This window comes from Eumetopias jubatus, unplaced genomic scaffold (genome assembly GCF_037043125.1).
Source record: "Eumetopias jubatus isolate StellerSeaLion01/CBP00866 unplaced genomic scaffold, mEumJub1_p1.0 scaffold_7, whole genome shotgun sequence".
NCBI classification, from domain to species: Eukaryota; Metazoa; Chordata; class Mammalia; order Carnivora; family Otariidae; genus Eumetopias; species Eumetopias jubatus.
Genome location: NW_028274813.1, coordinates 4,799,692 through 4,822,772, shown reverse-complemented (window position 1 = coordinate 4,822,772; position 23,081 = coordinate 4,799,692). Strand labels below are relative to the sequence as shown.

At 62.8% G+C, this 23,081-nt stretch overlaps 1 protein-coding gene across 1 annotated transcript in view; it reads right to left on the bottom strand.

Annotated features, from left to right (window-relative positions):
• BEGAIN (brain enriched guanylate kinase associated) overlaps positions 1 to 23,081 on the bottom strand; it is a 35,153-nt gene that overhangs the window by 11,097 nt on the left and 975 nt on the right. The window contains exon 2 of the mRNA XM_088024993.1: positions 14,791 to 14,819. Within this exon, the coding sequence (XP_087881119.1) occupies positions 14,791 to 14,819 (29 nt within the window). The remainder of the gene's footprint in view (positions 1 to 14,790; positions 14,820 to 23,081) is intronic.

Sequence of the window (23,081 nt, the reverse complement as noted above, 5' to 3'; positions counted from 1 at the left end):
GGGCCCCTTCTCACCGAACTCTGTCTGTGGCCTGTCTGGGCCGGGCTTGGGGGGCGGGGAGCGGGATCGGCTGGATGGATGTGGGAGGGGGCCCAGGTCTGCCCTGCCCTTCTTCGGTGCCACCCTGCGGGGGGCACCAGGACATTCATCAGAGCCCCAGCCAAGTGCGCTTGGGAGCGCTCTCCCCCACTGTCCCCCGCAGTCTCTCCAGGGACCCTCTGGTGGCCTCCCCGGCCCCAGAGCCAGAGCGGAGATCTGATGAGAGGATGCAGCCCCGGAAATCAGACTTCCAAAAACCGCTTAGAGGCACGGTTATTGAGAAAGCAGTATAATCCCATTTAAAAAGATCTGTATATCGACAGCCACGAAGAGTAAGGTAGGGAAAGAAGTGTTAGTGTTGTCATGGGTGGGTGGTGGGGTTCTGGGTAATTTGAAAATTTTCTTCTATACTTTCCTAGATTTGTCATATTTCCTATAGTGATGAGAAATCAGAAAAAAAATTTACTAAGGATCAAATTTTGCACCCCCCCCCCCAAAGACTTGACAGGTCGAGGGGGAATCGGGGAAGCTCTCAGCCCTGGGCTGTGCCCTGCACACTGGTCGCCACTTCCGGGAGCCCCCGTGTCCCCCTCTGTAAGATGGGCTGCCCTTGACCCTGGTCTCCTGAGCTGGGGCCCCAGCACGCTGTGGAGGATGGGTGGTGGGCAGGGCACTGGCTGGGTCTCTGGGTGGACGGGACTTTGAAATTCCAGCCCCGGTGTCCACCCTTGGCCGATGACCCCAATGCTGCCGAGTGAACAGAGCAGGGGCAGGACGGGCCGGTGCCCTTGGGAGCATCCAGAAACTGCCAGTCTGCCCTGGGTGCCTGGACCACAGCCCATCCTGTGGGAGTCCCCCTCCCGGCCCTCAGCCAGTCCTCACTCCACAAGGGCCCCTCCACAGGGGGGGCTCCTGGCAGGTGAGTTTTCAGAAGAGCAGCAGGAGGCTGGGGCCTGGGGGGAAACTGAGGCCCAGGGAAGGGGCAGGGCTTGCCTGGAGGCCCAGCAAGTAGGGGGCATAGCTGTGGCTTGACCCAGACACTGCTTCTGGTCACACACAGGGCATTTTTTTTGCTGACAGCCCACTCTTGTTCTGACACAAAGGCTCATTCCCAGCCTGAGGCTGGGGAGTGCCCCTATCCTGGAGATGAGAAAACGGGAGTCCAGAGAGGCTAAGCAACTCTCCCAAGATCACACAGCAAGCCTGTGGTGAGGAGGAGATGAGACCCAGATCTTCTGCCCTCTCCTGGGGCGGCCACCCCCTCCGGGGGCATCTGTGCCAAAGGACAGGACGGCAGTGGGGAGGGAGGGCCCCCGCCCCCTGCCCCCCCGGCCCCCCCCCCCCCCCCCCCGCCACAGGCCTGCCCAAGTGTTTAACCAGAGAGACAGCGGAGGAGGGAATTACCTGCCTCCCACTGGGCTCTCCTGGCCCGCTGCTGGCTGCCATCAGGGCCACTGACTGCCCCAGTGGGGGCTGGCATGGCAGAGCCGTGGCCCTGTCACAGTGTCACCCCTCGCTGGGCCAAAAGCAAAGCCACTTTCCCATCCTTGCTGGCTGAAGGGCCTGGTGACTGCTGGGCAGACAGATGGACAGAGGGTTGGCCCAGGCTGCCAAAGCTGACCTGCCCTGAGCCCTGGGGCCTTGGTGATCCCGGCTCCCCTCGTGGCCAGGGGGGTGTCCTCGGGGGGGCACAACTGCCACCTGACCCTGGGGGGGGCAGGCAGCTGGGAGGGGCAGGACGTCTGCGTGCTCAGGGAGCTGGTGGGGAGACCAGCCTGGCCTGCTCTGAGGGGCCGAGGGGCCGAAGGGATGGAGGCGGAGAAGCGGACACCGGGAGCGCCGGGCACTTCTCCCAGCTCACCTCATCACCCGCACCCCCCTCCCCGTCATGCAGGTGGAGATGGCTGTGGCCACCTGTGGCTGCCTCTGACTAGCCCAGGGGAGGGAGGGGAGGAAGGGGCTTCCAGCCACACCTGAGCGCCCCCCCCCCCCCCCCCGCACACCAGGCCCCCTTCCTCCTCTCCCTGCGGGGGAAAGGACCACCGCCCTCTCCGTTCCTGTCTGATCCCCCAAACGCGGCCACACTCACACCCACCATCCAGGCAGTTGTCCATGCTGTTCCCTCTTCTGGAATGTCCTAGCTCCCCATCTCTAAGTCCTCAGACCCTCTTTTTTCTTGCGAGGCTCTGTTCAAATGCCACCTCTTCTGGGAAGCCTTCCTTGGTTCCTGCTCACTGAAGGTTCCCTCTCTTTCCTCCTCTGTCCCCATCAGACTGCGGACTGCCTCCTGATGCCCTTCCTCCATCCCTCGGGGCCTCCTGGGGCCCGGGGTTTGCCCTCTCTGTTCCCCTTGATGTCTGTGGCACCGGGTGCCACGCTGGGCATGGGGAGGAAGGGCGTGTGAGCTCCGGGAGCCCTGGGGTGCCGGAAGGAAATCCTTCCCCGCTCTGAGGTGTTGACCAGGTTAGTGGGTCGGGTGCACCCGGTGGGCCGGCAGCGGCGCCTGTCCGTGGGGGGCTGAAGTCTTTGTGGGGACGAGGCGGGCTGGGCGGGGGGCCGACGGAGGGCGTGCTGGCTGAAGGAGCCGTGGGGCCTGCCGGCTCCCAGACGCTGCGAGTCTCCGGGCCCTGGTGTCCCAGCGGCGCGCCCCCACAGGACAGCCTGTCTTCTCGGCTCGTGGCGCGCGGGCCCCACCCGGCAGTCATGCTCCAGCAAACCCCAAACTGCTTGTCATTGCTCACATGCTGCAGGCAGCTTCTCATCTTGGTGCCTTTGTCCCCATGTCCCCTCTGCCCGGAACGTACGAACTCCCTCCTGCTCTGGGTTAACTCCTCCACATCCAGGGCCTGGTGTCAGGGGGGGCCCCCCCGACACCCCGGCTGCACCAGCCCAGGCGGCCCCCGGGGCAGGGATCGGTCGCCGCTCACAGGTGCGGGGCGCACTACAGGGGCTGAGTCGGCTTCTCGGGTATCACTGAGCAGCGGTGCCTGGGGCTCCCGCACCCCCCCCCGCCCCGTTCTCCAGCATTCCAGTCTCCCCCCAGCAGCCCGATGGCATGCCAGGAAACCCAGTCACACCATGTGCCACCTCTGGTCAAAATTCCCCCACACGTGCCCATCCCAAGTCTCTGTCCCCCGGGACTCTCCATTGCTCTGCCCCTCCCCGTGCCGGTCCCCTCCATCACCCTGAGCCCCTTCCTTCCCACCTCAGGGCCTTGGTCCTTGCTGCTCCCTCGGCCGGGGACATGCTTTCCCAACTCTTTCCAGGCCGCCCCTCCTCTCGCTCAGGCCCCGGCCCCTGGCACAGCCTGCCGTCCCCGCTCCGTCTCACTCCTGAGAGGGCAGCACCCTGCTGCCCTGCCTGCTGTTCCGTGGGACTCGCCCTCCCTGTTCAACCTGCCGTCCTTAGCGCCAGGCCCAGCCGCTCCCAGTTAGGCCTCCAGGGGGCTCGTTGGGACCACTGTGTGAAGCCCACAGGATGTCCCGCCGGACCCGGAAACAGGTCCCCACAGAAGGCCTGGTGCCACGTGCCTTCCCCAGGAGGAGCCAGAGACAGTCCCTTCAGGACCTCGGTGTTGTCTCTCCTGCCTCCACGCCCCTCCTGTGCCCCAGCCTGTGCCTGTGTTCAGTGGTCCCCACTTTTCCTGCCGGTCCCAGAAGAGCCTCTTCTCTGTTCCTCTGGGGAGCCCACCCTGGCTGGATCTCCCCCGAGGGGCAGGTGGGCATGAACAGTCAACCGGCACCTCCAGAGCCTTCCGAGGGCCCGCCTGCCCCAGGCGCGTGTATAAACCTGCTCGTCTAGTCTCAGACTATCCAGGGGGGAGGTGTGCACCACACCCATTTTACAGCTGGGGAAGCTGACATGCATGGCAATCAAGGAGTGGGGTAAGGTCACATGGGTTCAATGCCTGGCCAACTGCTCTTCCCCTGACGTTGGGATGACAGAATTTAATGCAAACTGCAGTGCTCTGTAGTTTTCTTGGAACCACCTCCCCTGCAGCGTGCTCACGAGGGGGCACCCTCCCCACCCCCCGCCGTGAGGGCCTGTGAGCGCTGCCTGTGGCTGGCAACGCTGCGGCCTAGTGAGCCCTCGGCGGCTGGGCAGACTCAGGGGTGCCCAGGGCTGGGACATGGCAGGGTGACCCAGGGAAGTGGACAGAGCGGCTGCAAGTCACCCCCGAGCCTTTGCACACGCTGCCCCTCCTGCTCAGCACATCCCTTCCTGGCTCGTTGGTTCTTTGGTTCACCTCCTCCAGAAAGCCCTCCCAGACCTCCTGCTGGGTCAGAAGCCCTCTTCGCTATCCTGGGCCCGGTCTTACAAAGCAGAGGGTGCTGTCTGGGTGCAGGGGCTGTGTCTGCACCTCCTCCTCAGGGTCCCAGACCCTGGTGCAGGGCCAGGTACATGGCAGAGCCTGGTGGCCAGGCACTGGAGGTGCCCACGGCCTCTGGGCAGCCCTGGTTTCAGCTGAGCTCCCAGCAGCCTTTTCAGGAAAGGCCCATGGGAGGTGGCCTGAGGACTCTGGCCCCCAAAGAGGAACAGAGGGAAGCAGCCGGGCTCTGGGGGCCTGCGGGTCACTGCTGTCCACACGGGTCCTCATCACGTCTGCATTATAGACAAAGACCCTGGCGCTGAGTGGCCACATGACCTGAAATGTCATGTGTGAGTCAGGCCAATCCCAGGCCTCCCGATGCCCAGCGTGGGGCCCTGTCGACCCCCACCAGTGACAAAGGCCTGTGGACAGATGGTGTGTCGGCCTCCGGAGGCTGGCTGGGAGAGGGGGCTGTCAGTGTCAGAGAACGCAGGTCCCCAGCACGTGGCTGGCACGTGGAAACACGCAAGTGCAATGAGGACCGGCGGTGGGGGGCACGCGGCGGGGGGCTTGCACTCCAGGGGCAGGGAGGGAGTGCCCGGACCAGCTCCCACACCCACGGGGATGCCCCGCTGGCCTTCCCCAATGCCACCTCCCTTCGGCGATCCCACTTCTGACACCCTGCTCTCTTCCCAGCTCACCACGGGGACGCCCATCCCTCCACCACCCCCCCGGGGGCCCGGGCGCCACTCTCCACATGCCCTCCCCGGCCCTCCCTTCATCGGGGCCAAACCCCAGCCTGGTGAAGGCCGCCTCTCCATGGACGGCAGGAAATCACGGAGCTGCGTGACAGGGCCCCACTTTCCGCTCATCCAACACAATGATCTGGAATGTTCTCACATTCCCTGTCCGTCCCCTGCCCACCCCCCCACCGCCTGGAAAACGACTTCACACCTTCTGCTCCCTGCTCAGCCCCCCCCCACTCCTCCCAGCTGATCACCTCGCTTCCTTCTCCACTGAGGAAATGAAGCCGCCTGAGGGAGCTTGCACAGATGTCCCCGCCAGGTGTAGCCACCTACCTGCATCTGCCCCGACACCCGGCACTGCCCGCTGTTACTACAGACAGCCCGCCAGGCGGCCCCCCGCCCACTCCAGGCATGGCTCAGCGACTCTCCCCTTGCTCCCCAAGCACCAGCCCCTCCCTCTCTTCCAGAGCATTCTCTCTGGCATACGAAAGAGTTATGTCTCCCACATCGAGAACAACCTTCTCTTGACCCTCCAGGTACTGCCCCATTCCCTCCCTGCTCCATGGGAATGCTGTCTGTCCTCACTCCCGGCCTGTCAGGACCCATGGAGTTAACGGCATGGCTGAGCCCTCCCTGGCCCACAGCACCTCCTTCTCCTTCTCGAAGGTCAGGAGGCAAGAACATCCTGGCAGGGGCCAGGGTGCATCCCAGAGCCCAGGCCTGGGGGGAAGGGCCGACTAGGGGCTGGCCAGGGAGACGTGGGCAGAAGGTGCTGAGTGCAGGTCAAGGGTCTGGTCCTTTCCCTCCGGGCACCAGGCTTGGGCTTGGGGCTGTCCCTCTGGTGGCTGAGCCAGCAAGGGGAACCCAAGGTGGCTGCCTCAGGCAGGGTGGGGCAAGCCACAGGGGCCCCAGGAAGTCCCCAGAACCCCTGGCTCTGTGAGGGCTCCTTGGGCACTCCTGCCCGAACCCCTCTTTCCTAACACCCAGCTGGGCACTGTGGGTCATCTGCCCTTTCACTGGTCTCCTACTCTAGACTGGGGGGCCTGGAAGCCGGACCATGAACACTTAGCCCCAGACCCCTCCCCTGCCCTGAGGCCATACCTGCCCTCCACCCAGAGTCGGTGTTCAGGGGCGGCACCCACGGGGAAATGGATGGATGGAATGACCGTGGAGTTGGCCCCACAGGCGACGAGGGGCTCCCGAATTAACCTCCCAGCACCTGCCATCCCACCCTGGAGCCCCGGCGCCACCATTCAATCCTTCGATGATGGGGTTCATGACCAGCCACCAAAGGACCCATGCTGACTTCACTAATTTGACCACCCCACCGGCCGGCTCGCCACTGCAAACAGACACGGGCACAGATTAATTGGATCAGTGGGAGGGCCTGTTTTCTGGAATTCTGGGGATCATGAAATTAATCAGAGCTGTGGGAGGCTTATCGGGAACCCCTACACTGCGGGGCATGGCCAGCTGGCCCCAACCCTGCACTCCCTCCACGCCCCACCCCTCTGGGCCCTTGGCTGGTCCCGCCCTCCCCTCCCCTCCCCATCTACCCTCCCCTGCACCTCTCCAGGCCTGCAGGAGATGGTCTCCAGGAGGGCAAACCCCATCTGGAAGAAAAGGGGAGCTATGACAGTGCGCCGGAAGGAGCCCGCCCTTCTGGGCTTCAGGTTCAAAGCCCAAAGGGGCACTTGTGACCACCGTGACCTCTTCCTGGAAATGGCTCCCTGAGATGACTCCCAGTCAGTCAGTCAGTCACCCAGTGAGACCTACTGTGTGCCACTGAGGTGTCCTCACTGAATCCTCACCTCCCTGGATAGGGGTGCCGCCCATCGGCAGACAAAGAAGTCATGGCCAGGGGCAAGGGCCTCTCCAAAGAGCACCAGGCTAGTGCTGGCTCCTAGTAAGCACCTCTCCCAGGTTGGCCTCCCTTCTCCAGGGCGGCCCCTCCAAACATCACCGCGGGTCCCCCAGCCCTGGCCGCCACCCCTCCTGCCAGGACACTGGACACAGAGGCACAACACCTGCCCCGGCAGAGCACCCCCATGCTATAGGCCATGAGGGACGTGGGAAGAGGGGCTGAGGACCCCAGGAGACCTGGCCCCACATCCTGCTGCCTTCACCCGACAGCCATCTTGTCTTCCCCATCTCAGGGAGCGGTGACTCCAGCAAGACGGATGCCTCACTGTTGCCCCGATGCGGGTCCTCTGACCGGCCCACGAGCCCCAGCACCTCAGGGGCCTGCAGAGGGATGGAAAAGGAGCAACTCTCAGAGGGCCAGGCAGTTAACAGCCAGAGCATTAACCACGTGCCAAGATCCATGGTAAAAATGTAATCTTGGAAACAACCTTCTAATGTAGGTGCTATTATTATTATGCCCACTCTACGGATGCAGAAATAGTCTATGTGGAGGGTCTCTTTGTAGTGCCTTGAAACCCAAAGGGAGAAATCAAAGAGAGGTAGTCATTCACACCATAGTGAGAATTAGCACTTAAGCCTTCCTCCACTAGGGTCAGGTTTAGAAGTAGGGCAGAGAGCCTTGGGGGACTCCACTTAGGGAGGGACTGGGCCTGCCGGGTGGGGTGGAGGAGACAAAAGGTGGAGAGTAGGCAGTCTGGGGGAAAGGGACAAGAAAACCCAATGGCAATCCTGGAGGCATCAGATGGGTCTCAGCAGGCGGCCGGTCCCCGGGAAACCTCTCCTTGAGTTGGCAGGTTTGAGACCACAATGCTAGCCAGTCCTTCAATCCTCAACGAACGCCTACTGCATGCCCACCCTGCCCAGAGAAAGGGGCTGCCCTCCAGGACAGGGGGGTCTGCCCAGAGCAGGTGTGCAGTAGGGGTACCCCAGGCCTGTGGGTAAGATGGCAGCTTATGCGTCCCCAAACCTGCTCTCCCCCTGCAGCTGTCCCCATCTCAGGTGACAAAGGCTCCACCCTTTGCTCAGGCCCAACACCCAGGAGTTGTTCTGGATGCTCCCCCACTTCCGTCACACCCCACACCCAGCCCGTCAGGGGACCCTGTCCACTCCCCTCCTGAATACACCAGAACCCTCTGCCCACCTCCACGGCCACTGCCTGGGCGGTCAGAGCTGCCACCACGACTCTCCTGGTCCCTGCCCTTCCTTCCGTCCTGACCTCCCAGCTTTGCCCCCTTGCTCCACACAGACATGGCCACATTGTGGCTCCGCTCGCAAGCGCTCAGCAGGCCCCACTCACCCCCAGCCTCCATCTGTCCCCTTCACCTCCCCGGCCTCCTCATCACTCTGCTCAGCCACTCTGGCCTGTCCCCATTTCTCATAGGTCAGCACCTTCCTCTGCACCTTGCACCTGCCGTTCCCTCGGCCTGGAGCTCTTCCCCCTCACACGGGCCTGGTGACCCTTCACCTGCTCAGGCCTGCACCCAGGTATCACCTCCCTGGGGTGGGGGGCTTCCCAGGCTGTGCTGCCCCAACCCCAACCCACTCACTGCCCTTCTGTTTGGGGGCATTTTTCATCTCCACAGCACTGGTCACTGTGATACTTATTTTATAAAAGTCTTCTGTCTCCCCTAACTAGAGGGGAGAATGAGAGAGGTTCAGTTAGGTTCCCTAACTAGAGGAAGTTTTTGGTCCCTGCTGTATCCTCAGTGCCTACGACAGCCTCTAGCCAACAGTGGATGCTCAATAAATATTTGTCAAGCATGCGATCGATGAGCAAATTAAATTGACAGTGACAACCCAGAGGGCCAAGGCAGTGGAGCCTCCTGGGTGGGAGAAGGGGTCCCTGAGGGGGGTCTGGAGGGAGGCAGGACAGGCCACCTCCGAGTGACCAGCCCGGGGAGCAGCCATGCGTGGGGCTAAAGGTGGCCTGGGTGCCACACAGGAGTTTGGATCTTCTGGGGGGCCAGCGGGGATCTGGCGCTGTCAGAGGTGTGCCCTCGGCTCCGGGCTTCAGGAAGGGTGCTGGTGTGGCCCGGAGGAGGGGGCTACTGGAAGGGGGGGATGGGAAGCCTGCTTGTCTGACGGGACAGGTGTCGTGGGCATGCACAGGTGAGTGGGCTGCACCATTTGGTCCAACACAGACAGGACTCTTCCAGCTGGGCACCATCCTGATGCCTGGGGACGTAGCTCTGTGATCCTTCACTGCTGGGAGGGCAGGAGGCGGAGACTACCGGGAAGGTCAGAGCTCAGCCACCCCGTGAGGAAGAGCGCCCCACCTTCAGGCCCTGCCTCCATGTGCCCCTCTACCACCTGCCCCCAGGCTCTTGCCCCGAATGGTCCCCCAGCCAGAAGCCCCCCATCCCTGCTCCTCCTCATCTCAGTAGGGCCCCCCATCTCCTGTTGAGGCCAAATCCCTCCACCAGAGGCTCTCGCAGCTCTGAGGGCCTCCCAGGGGGTGATTTATGTTCTCTAACCACTGGGCCAACCAAATACCCTTCAGGGGGTGATTTAAAAAAATAATAATAATAAAACACTAGTCCCTGAGGGCCGAGGGGGTAGGGTGGGGGCACAAGCGAGGGAGAGGCCCCCTCTCAAGCACTGTGAGGAGCGGGGAGTGGCCGTCCCGCTCCTCCTTCCTCACTGTTTGCCACAGTGTGGTCTCATCCAAAATCATTTACTGAGCACCTACTACATGCCAGTTCTAAGCACTGGGGATCAGCAGTGGACTGCTGTTCTGGACAGGGGTGGGGGGTGGAGACAGATAATAAACAAGATAAAGAAATAAAGCAAATCATTAGACAGCTGGAGATCAGGGTGGCTGGGAAAATCAAGGCAGAGAGGGGACAAGGTGGGGGGTTGATATTATAAATGGAATGAGTGGTCAGGAAAGCCCCCCCCCCGTCCCCCTGACATCTGAAAAAGATGTGAAAGGAGGGATATCTGGGGAAGAACATTCCAGATCGAAAGGAACAGCCTGTGCAAAGGCCCTGGGGCAGGAGCATGTCCAATGTGTTTGAGGAAAGGCAAGGAGGCCAGGAGGCTAGAGGGGAGAGTCATGGGAGAGGAGGTCAGTGGGATTTGACATTTCTGCCACGACCCGATGTCCGTCTCTATCTCCAGGATGTCAGGCTGGTGTTTCCCCACAGTGTCTCCAGCATGGAGAGTGGCCACTGACAGGGGCAGAATCACAATAAACATCAGTCATCTGAGTGCGTCAAAGAGCGTCGGCCCGAACACTGGGGTGTCCCTGTGCAAAAAGCTTTAATCCGAAAGGAAGAGCCGAAAACATTCAACCGAATTAAAAGGAAGAACCTGTGCTCATCAGAGGACCACTTCAAGGGCAAGCGGTCGCTGGGGGGATTCGCACACGCGCGAGTGACAAAGACCAGGCTGAAGAACACCCACAAGCCGGTCAGACAGCCTGATGGGAAAACACACACAGAACTTACAGAAGAGGAACCCCCAATGAGCAGCAATCCAGGGGAGTGCAGTTAGCACCCCTCTCCCCTGACGATGATGCCAAGATGCCGAGTGCCGGGCGGCCGTGGAGACACAGGGCCTCCCAAGGACCCAGGGCTGGACTAGAAGCAGCACCCTGCCGAGCGTGGCCCCCTGCTTCTTCCTGACCATGCAGCTCTGCTCCGGGGCGTACCCCCAGCCATGCAGCACGTGGCCCCCAGAGCACCTGGACGGAAGGTCCAGCAGCTCCGTCCACGGTGGCCCAGGCCGGAAGCCGCCCCACTCCTCCAGCAGCGAAGAGAGGGACGGCAGTCACGTCACTCACACGTGCTGCCCCCAAGACAGCCAGCTGTGGGCCACCCCCGCCCCCCGCCAGCACGCCAACCCGACCTTTTAGTGAAAAAAGACCAGCCTTTAAAATACAAGCTGGAAGACTCCGTGGATGTGAGGTTCTAGACCAGGCAGAAAACGACCTCTGTCAGTTAGGGATGCTCTCAGGTGGCCAAATGATGCTGAGAACAAAGAACTGCTTGTCACATACGCCAGGGCCCTGGAGGCCTCCGGGGAGCCGGAGGGAGCCGTGACTGGGGAGGGGTCTTGGGGCATCCCTCGTAGGCTGGCAGCGGTCATCTTCTTGACCTGGGTGCTGGCCTTCTAAACTTAATCTCTAAACTGCACAGATATTTATTCCCTTTTCTGCATGCTGGTCACAGTTCACAACTTTGAAAAATGCTAGTTGGGGGAGCGGGCGGGGTGGACGCACAGCGGGGAGAGCTCTGCTTTCCGGGGCACCTGCTCCGCGCCTGCAGCGGCTGACCCACTTTCCTACATCACAGAGGGGACGGGGCTTGCCCAAAGGCCTGCAGCAGACAAAGTGGCCACGGCAGGAGCGAAGGCAGAGGGACCCTGTGCAGAGGAAAGCAGAGGAGCGGATTAATTTGGGGATTAGCCGCGGCGCCCCGCGCGCAGACAGCCAGCCGGGACTCGCTAATAGCCACAAATCCTGGAGTGTCACAGGAAGACTTGCACAAGCTGTCAGAGGCAGGAGGGCTGAGGGAGCGAGGGCAGGGGGACCCAGGATGCCAGGGGGACCACGACCGTGGGCCAGCCCCGGCGGGGCCCCCTGGTCAGAGATGGCCGGACCTGGGGGACCACGACCGTGGGCCAGCCCCGGCGGGGCCCCCCGGTCAGAGATGGCCGGACCTGGGGGAGCACGACCGTGGGCCAGCCCCTGCACGGCGCTGGGGCTGGAAAAAACGAGGGGGCAGACCCAGGCTCTGCTAGAAAGGGCTCCCCTCTGGGGCACGCTGGAGGGCACTCCATTGACCTGCGCTCCCCACCCCCTCAACCTGTTTCCGAAAACGCATCCCTGCTTCCTCGGGTCTCCCGTGGCCCTTGGGCCTCTTGGGAGGTCTGTCCAGTTTATCTTCCTTGCAAACTCCTATTCATTCTTCAAGCCTTGGCTCAAGTATCCCCGCTTCCAGGAAGCCCTCCCTGATATTCCAAGCCAGTGTCCCTGGCCTGGGATCCCTGGGAAGATCTGTTGATGGGCCTGCGTCCCCCGCCTGCCCTGGAGGGTTGTCCTGGGTCTTACTCAGTCTCAGTGCCCAGTGCAGGACTCGGTACACAGACAGGGAATGAGTCCACTCAGGGGGTGGGAGAGTGAGGGGCAAGAGAGGCACAAAAGCCACAGAGCAAAGGTGACAGGGAGAACCAAGGGTTTGTCACGTGGACAAGAAGGCAGGTGGAAGGGCAGCACAGGCCAAGGCAGAAAGGCCCGGCAGCGTGTTTGGGCCTGAGAAGGGGGACTTCAGTATGGGGTGGGTGGTGAGCAGAGGGAGTCGGCAGAGCGGCTGGGGCAAGGGGAACCCACAAAGGGAGCCACTGAAGGGCAAAGTGAGAGGGTCCTTTTGTTCACTCATCACATATTTCCTGGACCCTCCCACGAGCCAGGCTTGGTTCCAGACCCCACAGCGGGGATAGGATGTCGAGCACGGGATGGGGCAAAGGACCTGCCCTCCGGGAGCTCAGGTCAGACCCCCAGGACCAGCTTGCAATGTGCAGAAATGCACTCTAGGGGCAGGAGGCGGGGCCCAAGCACAGGGTCATTCTCTGGACACCCCAAGACCCCTTCAGTTGGACCACAAATGCCTCTGCTCCTGCCTGGGGATCCCACCATAGTGTGGTTCAGACCTATGGGCCATGTCTCAGGTGAGGCACATCATTCTCCCAACAGCCCTGCCGGGGGGCGAGGGAAGAGCCAGTGATTAGGATATCCACTTCACAGATGAGAAAACCGAGGCCAGAGACTGGCTCTGTGGGACCCCAAGCCCCATGACCTACCCCTGTTGCCCAACTTCCCCTACATCCCTCGGGACCTCTTGGTCCAAGACTAAATGCAGGACGGAACCCCACAGGGGCAGCCCCTGTGTCGGCTGGGAAGGACGGGTCTGGAAAGGCCCTTGAGGTAGCTCTGAGAACACTAACGGGGTGAGAAGGGGAGGTCAGGACCCTCCCCGGTTGTGGGATGCTGTGCTGCGTCCTGGCCCCATGGGATCCCCACTCCCACCAGCTCCAAAATCCTGCCTCGGCTGAAAGCCCAAGTGGCCCAGAGCAGCCCAGGAGCCCAGGCCCTGGCTACTGCCACTGGCCTTTGGGACTCGGCCCAGGGAAGCCCTCAGCCCCCTTGGCAAAGCCATGCCTGACGCCCGTAGCATCTCAGGCAGTGGATCTGCCCAGGTGGCTCACCCGCCCACCTGTGTCTTCTCTGTCCCCACTGCCCAGAACACAGGGTTGGGTGCTCAAGGCCTTGGCTAGGGGCATGGAGAGCGAGAAAAAGAGAAAGAGAACCACCCCCATTCCCCAAGCTGGTCTGGGGGTGCCCCACGAATGCTACCTGGCTTTCAAGTCCCAGCTGAGTTAAGTAGTGTCCCCTTCTTCCTAGGGACCCATCCCAGGTGGGGAGACCGGTGAGATGACAGCCAAGTTGGGGGAGGGGCAAGGGTACCGGGGAGGGGCAAGGGTACCGGGGAGGGCCCTGTCCTGAGCTCAGAGGCCTAAGCTCATCTGTGTGGCCAGAGCCAGGGCCGCTGCTCCTTGGGCCTCACCGGCCCCACCTGGACCTTGACCATGACAAGGCGGGTCTGACTGAACATCAGATTTGGAGTCTGAGCTCCTATGACCTAAGACACTGGACCCCTCCTCCCAGCCAGGGACCACTGTGACCATGCCCTGTGGGACCCACAAGAGAGGGCTGCACTCCAGCTCAGTGGCCAGGAGATGGCCCTGCTCTGAACAGCCAGTCTGGGGCCTCTGTGTGAGCCCACCTGTCTCAGGCTGCCCCCTGGGCATTCCCAACTCACCCACAGCACTAAGGGCCAGCCGGGTCTCTTTCCCCTAGCCCGTGGGGCATGTTCTGGAACAAGCCTGGGCTCTGCTAGGTCCCAGACCCTCAGGGAATGGGTGTCCTGGCTACCTAGCCCGTTCCCCGGGGATGCTGATTCTGGCCTTGGGAGGAGGGGCAGCCGGAGGGGGTAGGTCAAGAGACCCTCTGGACCTCGGGGACGGTGCCGAAACCCAGCAGTCAGAGCTGGGCCTGCTGCCCACACAACGCCTCAGCTCAGACTCCGGAAGGAAAACACGGGAGGGGTGTTCCCAAAGTGGGGGTCAGGGTGGCCAAGGGAAGTCGAGGAGGAAGTCGTGAATATTCACATCGGCTGATCCCTGGCCTGCCCCGAAGGGAGCCCGGTGCAGTCCACGATGGCTCAAAGTTTAGCACCCGGAGGGAGGCCGCAGGGGACACTCCCCAGACTCGCGGGATTCCCCCAAAATGGCTCCAAGACGCGCCCGACTCGCTGGCCAGCCGCGAGGACTCCATCCCCCACCCCCGCCCCCACGAGGCGGAAACTTAAAAGCTCAGAACCAGGCAACTGTCAGCTGGGGGCGGGGGGGGGGGGAAACAAGCCGGCGCGGGGACTCAGCGCACAGCGGGCGCGGAAGCCCGGAGGGTCCCGGTGTGTGTGGGGGGCAGTCGAGAGTCCGGGGCGGTGCACCGGCGCAGGCCCTCGCGGCGCACCCCCTCCCCCCGTCACGGCCACCCCGGCCCGGGCCGAGGAGCCCCCGCGCGCGGGGCTCCCCATTGTCTCGCGGCGCGCACACACGCACCCCGCGGCGGCACACCGGCCCGCGCCAGCCCCGCCGAGGCGGCCCGGGCCCCGTGGCTGCGCCCGGGCGGAGCCCTCCCCCCCCGCCCTCCCGAGCGCCCCCACCCCGACCCGGCCCCGCGAGCCGCGGCTCGGGAGCCGATGCACTCACCTGAGTTTCTCCATGTCTGCGGCAGAGGCCTGCGAGAAACCAAACGAGAGGGTCAGCAGGCAGGAGGCGTGCGCTCCGCGGCCGCGCCGGGCGGAGCCGGGCACAGCGGGCACGGGCGGGCGCGGCGGCGGGGCGCCCCGCGCGGCTCTGTCGGCAGCAAGCCCGGCCCGCGCGCCCCCAGCCCCTGCCCCCCGGCCGCGCTCCCCGAGACTCAGGGGGGTGCGCCGGGCCGCGGCCGAGTAACAGGTGAGCCCGCCCGGGCCGCCGCGCTCCCCGGCACCGAGTTACGCCCCCCCGGGGGGAGGGGAGAAGAGGGGACCAGCCCGGGGACTCGGGATGGCACGGCCCGGGGCGATCCCGGGCTCGCCCGAAGAAGGGGGACCCGGCCCGGCCCCGTTAACTCTCCCCCGGCCGCGGCCCCCGCCGCTCACCTCACCCCCCCCCCGCCCCGCCCGTTAACCCTTCCAGCTCCGCGCTCCCTCCCGGAGGAAGCCGAGCCCGGAATCGCAGAATCTCCTAGTCGGAGAATGTTCGAATCCGGGAATTGGGAGCCATACGGGATTGCAGAACACGACACTCACACGATCCAAGGGTGATGGCATTTGGGACCTCAGACTCCTCAGTCAGAGACCCCGCTGCCCTCAGATTCTGGGGTTCCGGGCCTGACTCGCCCCTCCCGGGCCCGAGGGATTAACCCATGCGCGCCCAGCTCGCCGGCGGGGCTCCCTGCCGGGCTTGCGCAGACCCGCCCGCGCGCGGCTAGGAGACCCTCCCTGCCCAGCCCCGCACAGCCGGGCAGCCCCTCCGCGCGCCGGGCGGGGAGACCCACCCGCTGCCGTTAACCCTGCGGGCGCCGGCGACCGTTGGAAACCGCGAGCGGCCCGGGCGGGATCGCACTTCCTGCGCGGAGCGCGGGGCGCGGGGCGGGCTCTCCATCGCCCGGGAGAGGCCGCTCCCGGGGGCTTTCCCCCGTCTTTCCGTGCCACGACTGGCCCTAAAGGGGGACGGGGGTCTGAGCCCAGGGACCACGCGACACACCTGGGAAGACTGATGACTGCCCATCCCGGCCCCTCGCTCCGGGCGCCGCCGCCGCGTCCGCCGGGAGCGCGCTCCGCTCCGGTCCGGGCCCCACGCCGCCTCCCCCACCGCCCCGCCGGGCGAGGGCGCAGCCCGGCCAACAGCGCCGAGCTAGGAGGCCCGGCCCGGGGGCCTCGGCCAGGCTCGGCCGCCAACTCCCCGGGTGCTGGGGCAGGCCCTCCCGGGACTCCGCTGGCCTGTTTCCTCACCTGCGAGCCGGGGTTGGGGGCAGGGGGAGGCGGACGAAGCGCTCTGCTGCCCTTCAGCACCGGCGGGCTGCGGAGGGGCTGGGTGGGGGAAGGAATTTTAGAAGGAAGGATCCGCCGGGGGCCCGGATTGGCCGCCAGACACAACACTCACTCTAAAAGTTGTCGGAGACCACGAGCCCAGACCCCCTCTAAATACTCTCCTCCACTAAAGACAAAGAATTGGCCGCCAGGCCAGTGCCTCCCCCGAAACCCCCCTATATCCACCCCAGGCCCACCTTTCCCAGGTCCCCATCACCGAGCTCCGCACACTAGATCCCGGCATACAGCAGGCGCTCAATAAACACGGACAGTGCATGCCTAGATCCTACACCACTGTGGCGTGTCTTTTCCTGCCTCTTCTCCCTGGTTGTGAGTTCCAGGCGGGAGCCCTGTCCCTTCACCAGGTCACCCCCAGCACCCAGCAGGCCTGGCCTCCACAGGGCCCCGCGCAGGGTGGGAGGAGCCGTGCTTTCTCAGGGTCAGCCCCAACCAGGTTCATACCCAACCCCAAAAGTCCAAGTGTTCCTCCGTCCACCGACGCTTTCTCACACATTCATTAGCTCTGGGATAAGTTCTTGCGGTGGGCGGGGGCAGCCAATGAGGTGAGCCCTGCCCTCTGGGGGCTAATGGTTGAGAAAGGACACTCCCCCGCTCCGTCCTGGGAGCTCCCCTCAGCAGAATGGCAAGGATAAATACTGGCAGTACCCCCCCAACACACACCCTCCCCGTGCCTTAGCCTTACACATTGGAGGCTCCGTGGCTCAAAGGGGACAGCTCAGCAGGGAAGCGGTCGCTCCCAATTTACAGACAAGGAAAACAAAGGACAGAGCTGAGCCCAGCAGGGCCTGGAACCCAGCCCCCAGAGAGAGGCCTTTTCCCCCAAAAGGCTAGGGACACCCCTCATATGTCTCCAGTTGTCTCAATCACTCACAGTGAATGACCTGTCAGGGAGTTTGTCTAAAATTAATAAGAATGTATTAAAATTTAATTTTAAAAATCGAACATTAATTATTTATATTGAGTGTTTCAGCTCTTCTAAAAGGTCTGTCTGGGAATTTTGCCCCCAAGAAGGAATGTCAGGGGAGGCCGCTGAGTTGCCCTGGTGGTGGTGGGGGGGGGGCAGGGGGTAGGGCAGGCAGGCTGGGGGGAAGGAGAGGGGCTCTAGCCCTGGCACCTTGGACCCCCTTCCTTCACTCCGCTACTCCAGACCCCAAAGCCTGGCTCTGACCCTTCCATGATGTCTCAAATTCTCCCCAGACCCCCTGCCTGTGCCCTCATCCTTAAAGGTCGCCTCCTCCAGGCAGCCCTCCATAGAGACCCAGTGGAGTTGTGTGGTTTAGGTCTCCATACCAGATGCATAATCCCTGGGGCAGGGCCTTTCCCGGCCACGTCCCAGGGCTAGCCTAGCACCTCACCCAGGGCTTGGGAGCCTGGACGCAGCTCTGGATGCACATGTGATGAGCTGTCACAGCTGTATGTGGCTGGGGAGCAGGGTGAGCAGTGAGGCTAGCCCTGTGAGGAGGTGCTATGCCCTTGGCAATGGTCTTGGTGTTGGGGCCAGAGCCCCAGGTTCACGTGTTGACTCTGCTATTCATAAGCATAAGATTTGGGAATATTCCTGAGATGCCCCTTTTACAGATGAGGAAAAACAAGACCAGAGCCTGAGATGGGCTTATTCAAAGTCACCTAACGTAAACCAGGGCCTGCCTGGTGGGCTGGATAGAGGACAAAGGGGGCAGTGCCCGGGTCTTGGGCTGGAGGTCGTGCCTCCGTTATAGGAGGAGGGCAGGGATGGTTGGGGACCATGAGTATGAGGGGCCTGTGGGACGTCCAGGGTCCTCAGCGTGAAATGATGGGGCAGGAAATACCCTCAGGGCCCCTCTGGCCCCTCCAGGGACCTGCAGGCAAGTGGGATCCCGGCGCTCTTCTCTGGGGACTCCCATACTCATGGCCCCACACCTCTTCCTGCAGCACACTGTGACCTGGTCCGCTCCTGGTGGTCCAGCCCAGCAGCCACCTTTATTTCCCTAAAACATCCTGTGAGCCCTGCTTGTTGGTCCCTTGCCTCAGCCCACCCGCTCTCTGTCTTTGTCCCCGAATGCCATCCTCCTAGTGGCACCTGGGCATGGTGACTGGCACACAGGAAGCACTCCCAAGAGGCGACGGAGGGAGGCAAGTCTGCCTAACCCTCTGGCCTCACCTCCAACCTGCCCCTTACTTGGCACACAGCAGCCACACTGGCCTCCTTGCTGGTCCCAAGCTCACCCAGCTGGCTCCTGCCTCAGGGCCTTTGCACTTCTTCCCTGCACCTGGAATGCTCTGCCCCAGATCTTGTGTGGCCAGTGCCTTCCTTCTCTGACGACCCATCTGAAGGAGCTCCTTGCCCACCAAAAGACTTCTCATCTCGCCAGTCTCTTTGGACTCCTCCTCCTTGGTCATTTGCCTCCCACCGTGCCCCTGCCCTATAAACGACACCCCTACTGCAGGGCCCTCAGTTTCTGCCACTGTGTCTCTATCCCCAGGGCCTTCAATGGCAAGTGGTGACACCAGAACCATTGCAGTTGCTCTTCTCCCCAGCCAGAGGCGCCTGCTCTCCACCCTGAGCGCCTTCCTGCCCTCCTGGCTCCTATCATTCACTCACCACCCCATGCCCCTCCCCCAGCTGGGTGGCACCTGAGCCCAATGGCACATCTGCACAGAGTCCTGCCCAGGGAGCCCCTCTGAGGCTGTGGGTCCTCCCGCTCCACAGCCCCCTGCCTCCCGCCAGCCAGTTTGTGACTCCTCCACTGGACCGTCTGGCCAGGTTGCACAGCTGCCCATTCCACTCCAAGTCCAAGGCCTTCTGTTTCCGAACTACAGAGAGAAGGAACGAGAGTCCCTGTCTGGGGATGGGCCTGCTTGGTGCCGAGAGCCAAGTCTGGGACACAGGGAGCCTGGGTTCTGGTCCCAGCTCTGCCTCACCATGTGACGCTGGGCCAGTCCCTGCCCTCCTTTGGGGCCGGGGGCTGACCTCTCAGACCCTGACCCTAGTGCTCCACTCCTGGGGTCTGCGTAAATCCACTCGGGGGCCTGGCTTCCTCAGTTTCCCCCTTATCTTGCTCCCCGACTTCCACCTCCAGGGGACACGGGGGGTTCAAATCCCAGGCGCGGCTACAACGGGGGTCACCCACCTCCCGCTGATGAAGACTCAGGCCTCCTACACAGCTGTGTGACCTCTGGCAAGTCTCTCAACCTCTCTGAGCTCAATCCCTCATCTAGGGAGCATGGAAAAGTTTTAAAGGACATTGCGACTGACAAGGTAGCCATGGGTAAGGCACGGTCTTGGGGATAGAGCTCCTCTGGAGAGCCAGCCTTTTAAATTTAATCATCTGGGGTGGACAGCCTTCGAAGATGTCTTCTTGCCTTCATTCAACAAACATGGACCCTGCGCCCTGTTCTAGGGGACTCAGCGGGGAGGCAGCCTGAGGAGATTTGTGCCCTGATGGTGCAGATAGTCTCGGGCGGGATGGGGATGCCGATTACAGGGGATGTCAGCGCCCCGGCTGCCCCAGTGTCTGATGTGAGGGAGGGAAGAGGCTGGGGCTGGAACTGGCCACAGGGAGGTCAAGATGAAGGGCGAGAGCAAGGACGGAGTTGGCGGGAGCAGCAGGCTCTGGGCGTGGGGGCCGGTGGGTCTGGGAGCGTCTGGTCACCCGTGGGGAGCAGGGTTGTGTGTCACGGGCCACAGTCAGGGCTTGGGCTTCTGTCCTGAGTGGGTCGGAAGCCCTGCAGGGCCAAATAGAGGACTGTCCCTGGCACCGCTGTGTGGGGGACGCGCTGAAGGGTGAGTGCGGGGCCCTGGGGGCCCAGCCGGAGGCGCCAGCACCAATCCAGGCCTGTGGGGCCAGGGTGCAGGTCGGAGAGGTGCTTGCCGCTGGAAGGCAGTGGGGAGAAGATCGGGGCTCAGGTTCAGAGTTGACAGACGTCCCAGTAGGGACACGGCCAAGGGGGCAGGTGCACAGGTCCAGGAGATGCGAATCTGGGAGCGGCCGGTGTAGACGCAGCACTAAAAGTCACAGGACTGGAGGAGCGCCAAGGGAGTGAGTGTGGGGCGCAGAGGTGCTACTTCAAGGTCAGCGTGCATGGAGGGACCGAGCCTGCCAAGGACGCTGAAAAGGAGCAAAGGGAGGTAGGAGGAGAGCGGGGTTTTCCAGGAGCAGGGGGGAGAGCAGCACTCACAGACTGTGCCCTGGGTAAGAAGCTGGCTTTGCGTCCCTCAGCATCCCCCACAGGGCTGGCCTGTGCTGGGCACGCAGCAGGTCACCTGCCCATACCCTCGCTGCAGGACCAAGGGGAGCTGTGTGCTCCCCCGCCCCCTACTCGATGGAGCGGAGAGGGTGAGCGCTTGCCCAAGATCCCTCCAGCAAGTTGGGGTGCTGAACGCAGGCCCTGGCTTGGCACTGCTGTCCCCAGATGGGGCCAGGAGTGTCCGTCTCCCTGGGATTCCAGAGGCCTGGCCGCGTCTCACTCCCCACCCTGCCCGCCTCCATCAGGGCTCCATGAGTAGCCCCAGGCAGGGCCTCGGGTTCCCAGCTGAGTGCGGCTGCAAGCTGGCCTCCAGAGCTAAATCCGGCTTGCCAGCATGTTGTATTTGGCCTGCAAGAGGTTTTAAAAATTTTTTAAAAAACATTTGAGCCAACATTTAAAAATTGGGAGAGTTTACATTTTAAATTCCGTATTTTTGGCTTCTACTGAAAATTTGCAAGATCTGGCAACTCCGGCCCACATTCCCACGTGGCAACAGTTGGGGAGCTGGGAAACAGCTGCCCCCCCCTCGGAGGCCCCTCGGGGGGCCCCCACTGGGGAGAGGCATCATCCACACCTAACTCACCTGACAGCTTAGCTAGACTTGGGGAGACTGAGGCCTGGAAGGTGGAGTGACGGTCGGGGTCACTCAGTGGGGAAGCCCCTGGGACAGGATCTGGGGGCCCCCAGGCCTGGCATCGGGAGTCTTGTCACAACCCCACCTGGGCCACCTCAGAGCCCCCAGCCTGCTTCTCTTTCCATGACCCTGGCCCTGGCCCTCCTGCTCTCTTCTTCTGACCTCAGGAATTGTCTGGTTCATGTCATTCACACTGTCATTCAGGCCTGTGGGCAGTGAGAGCTGGAGATCTCAGAGGCCTGCCTTCTTTGTGGCTTCGTGTTCACTAGACAATGAAGGGGAGGACCAGGGTCACCCAGGGCCACTCAGCCAGATGGGTCAAAGGCTGGACTAAGATCTAGGTCCCTCCCCCGGTTTGTAGCTGCCCCCCCCCTCCCCGAGGTGTTAATGGTGAAACTCCAGGCATTATCCTCAAAAAAGGGCTTTCAGGTTAAGGACTGGAGGCCAGGGGTCTGCCCTGCGACCCTAAAGCTCCACCCCCAGCCTAGGGGGAGTTCTGGAGACACAGGCCTGTCCAGGCTGGGAGGGCAGGAGACATGCAGCTGAAGGACCACCATCATGACCTTCATCACTATCATCATGCCAGGGACTGAACCTCTACTGCGTGCCAGGCATCTTTACCCATGACCTCTGACCCTCCCACCCCCACACACCAGGGAGGACATGGAGGGCTCCGCTAGTCTCTGAGTCTGCTCCTGGTCTGTGAAACAGGCCTGATCCTGGTGTCTCTCGGACCCGCCTATTTTGAGTATTTGATGTGAGGCTGGAGCAGAGGGGACCTGGGGCAGATGCTCACCATGCCTTTTGGCCCTGGGGGTGCAGAGTGTGTAGGGCTGATGCCCCCCGCCCCCTCCCTGGGGAAGGACACTCTCCAGGCGTCAGGACGGAGCCCTGCCCCCTGGCACCCACTGCTGGGCCCCGTCGGGTCCCCACAGCCCTGTGCCGCCTGGCAGTCCTGGGAGGCACATGCAAGGAGCCTTGAGACGCGGAATCCTCCAGAGGCCTGGGCGTTATGGGGCTCCCCCAGGACCCAGTGTCCCCAGAGTGAGGGCTGCTCCATGTGCAGGGCTGAGTGGCAGAGAGACGGGGGTCCCACAGGGCCAGGCCCTTGTGGAGGAGAGCACCTGTTGGGTACATTCCCTGTGACAAGGCAAAAGAAGGATCATGATCATTCCTGCCTTTTCTTCATGGCCAGGAAAACCGAAGCCCAGAGCGGGTGGGTGGCCTGTCCAGGTCACCCGCAGTGGATCCTTGCACCGAGCGTACCCGAAGCTGAGGACTCCGGGGCTGAGCTCGGCGCAGCTGGCCCCAGCAGCCGCAGGGGAAGGCTGCCTACTGGCCATGTTGCTCCCGGCTCACCCTGGAGAATGAGGCAGGTCCGGGGTGGGGAGGTGGTGGGGGGCGGTGGGGGTACGAGCGAGGAGCAGGGGGGCAGAGGGAGAGGTGACGACTGCCTGGGTCTCACCCTGGCTCCTCTGCCATGACCTGTCTGAGACTCAGTTTCCTCCTCTGGACGTTGGGAGCATAATGACGGCACCAACCTCCTGGGGGTGCACTGCGCTTGGGATCACGAGTTAGAACAACACCCCGAATTTTGTTTTTAAAACAACCTCTCCCTGTAGGGAAGCCATCCTGGGAGGGTCCTGGTCACGAGCTCTGCCAACCTGGCCCTGCGGCCCCCACCTCGGTCCTGTGCCTGGAGGAGTCCGGATGGGGCTATGTCCTCAAGAGCCCATAAAGCCCCATCCTGGCCCCAAGGGACACAGATGGTTTGGGAGACAGAGGTCAGCACCAAGGTGGGGGTGCTGCTCTGCACACCCAGGTCCCTGGGACAGCTACGTGGGGCTCACGTCTTGCTGCCCATCGGTGAGGCCAAGGTGTCTGTGTGCCCAGGGGCGTGGGTGCAGAGGTGCTGAGAAAGACACCTGCTTTGAGATTTGAAGACCTCGGTCCTAGCCAGACCGCCCCCCCCGCCATGTGACCTGGGGCAAGTGGCATCCCCTCCGAGCCTCAGTTTCCAATTCTATAAAATGGGGGAATTAGTG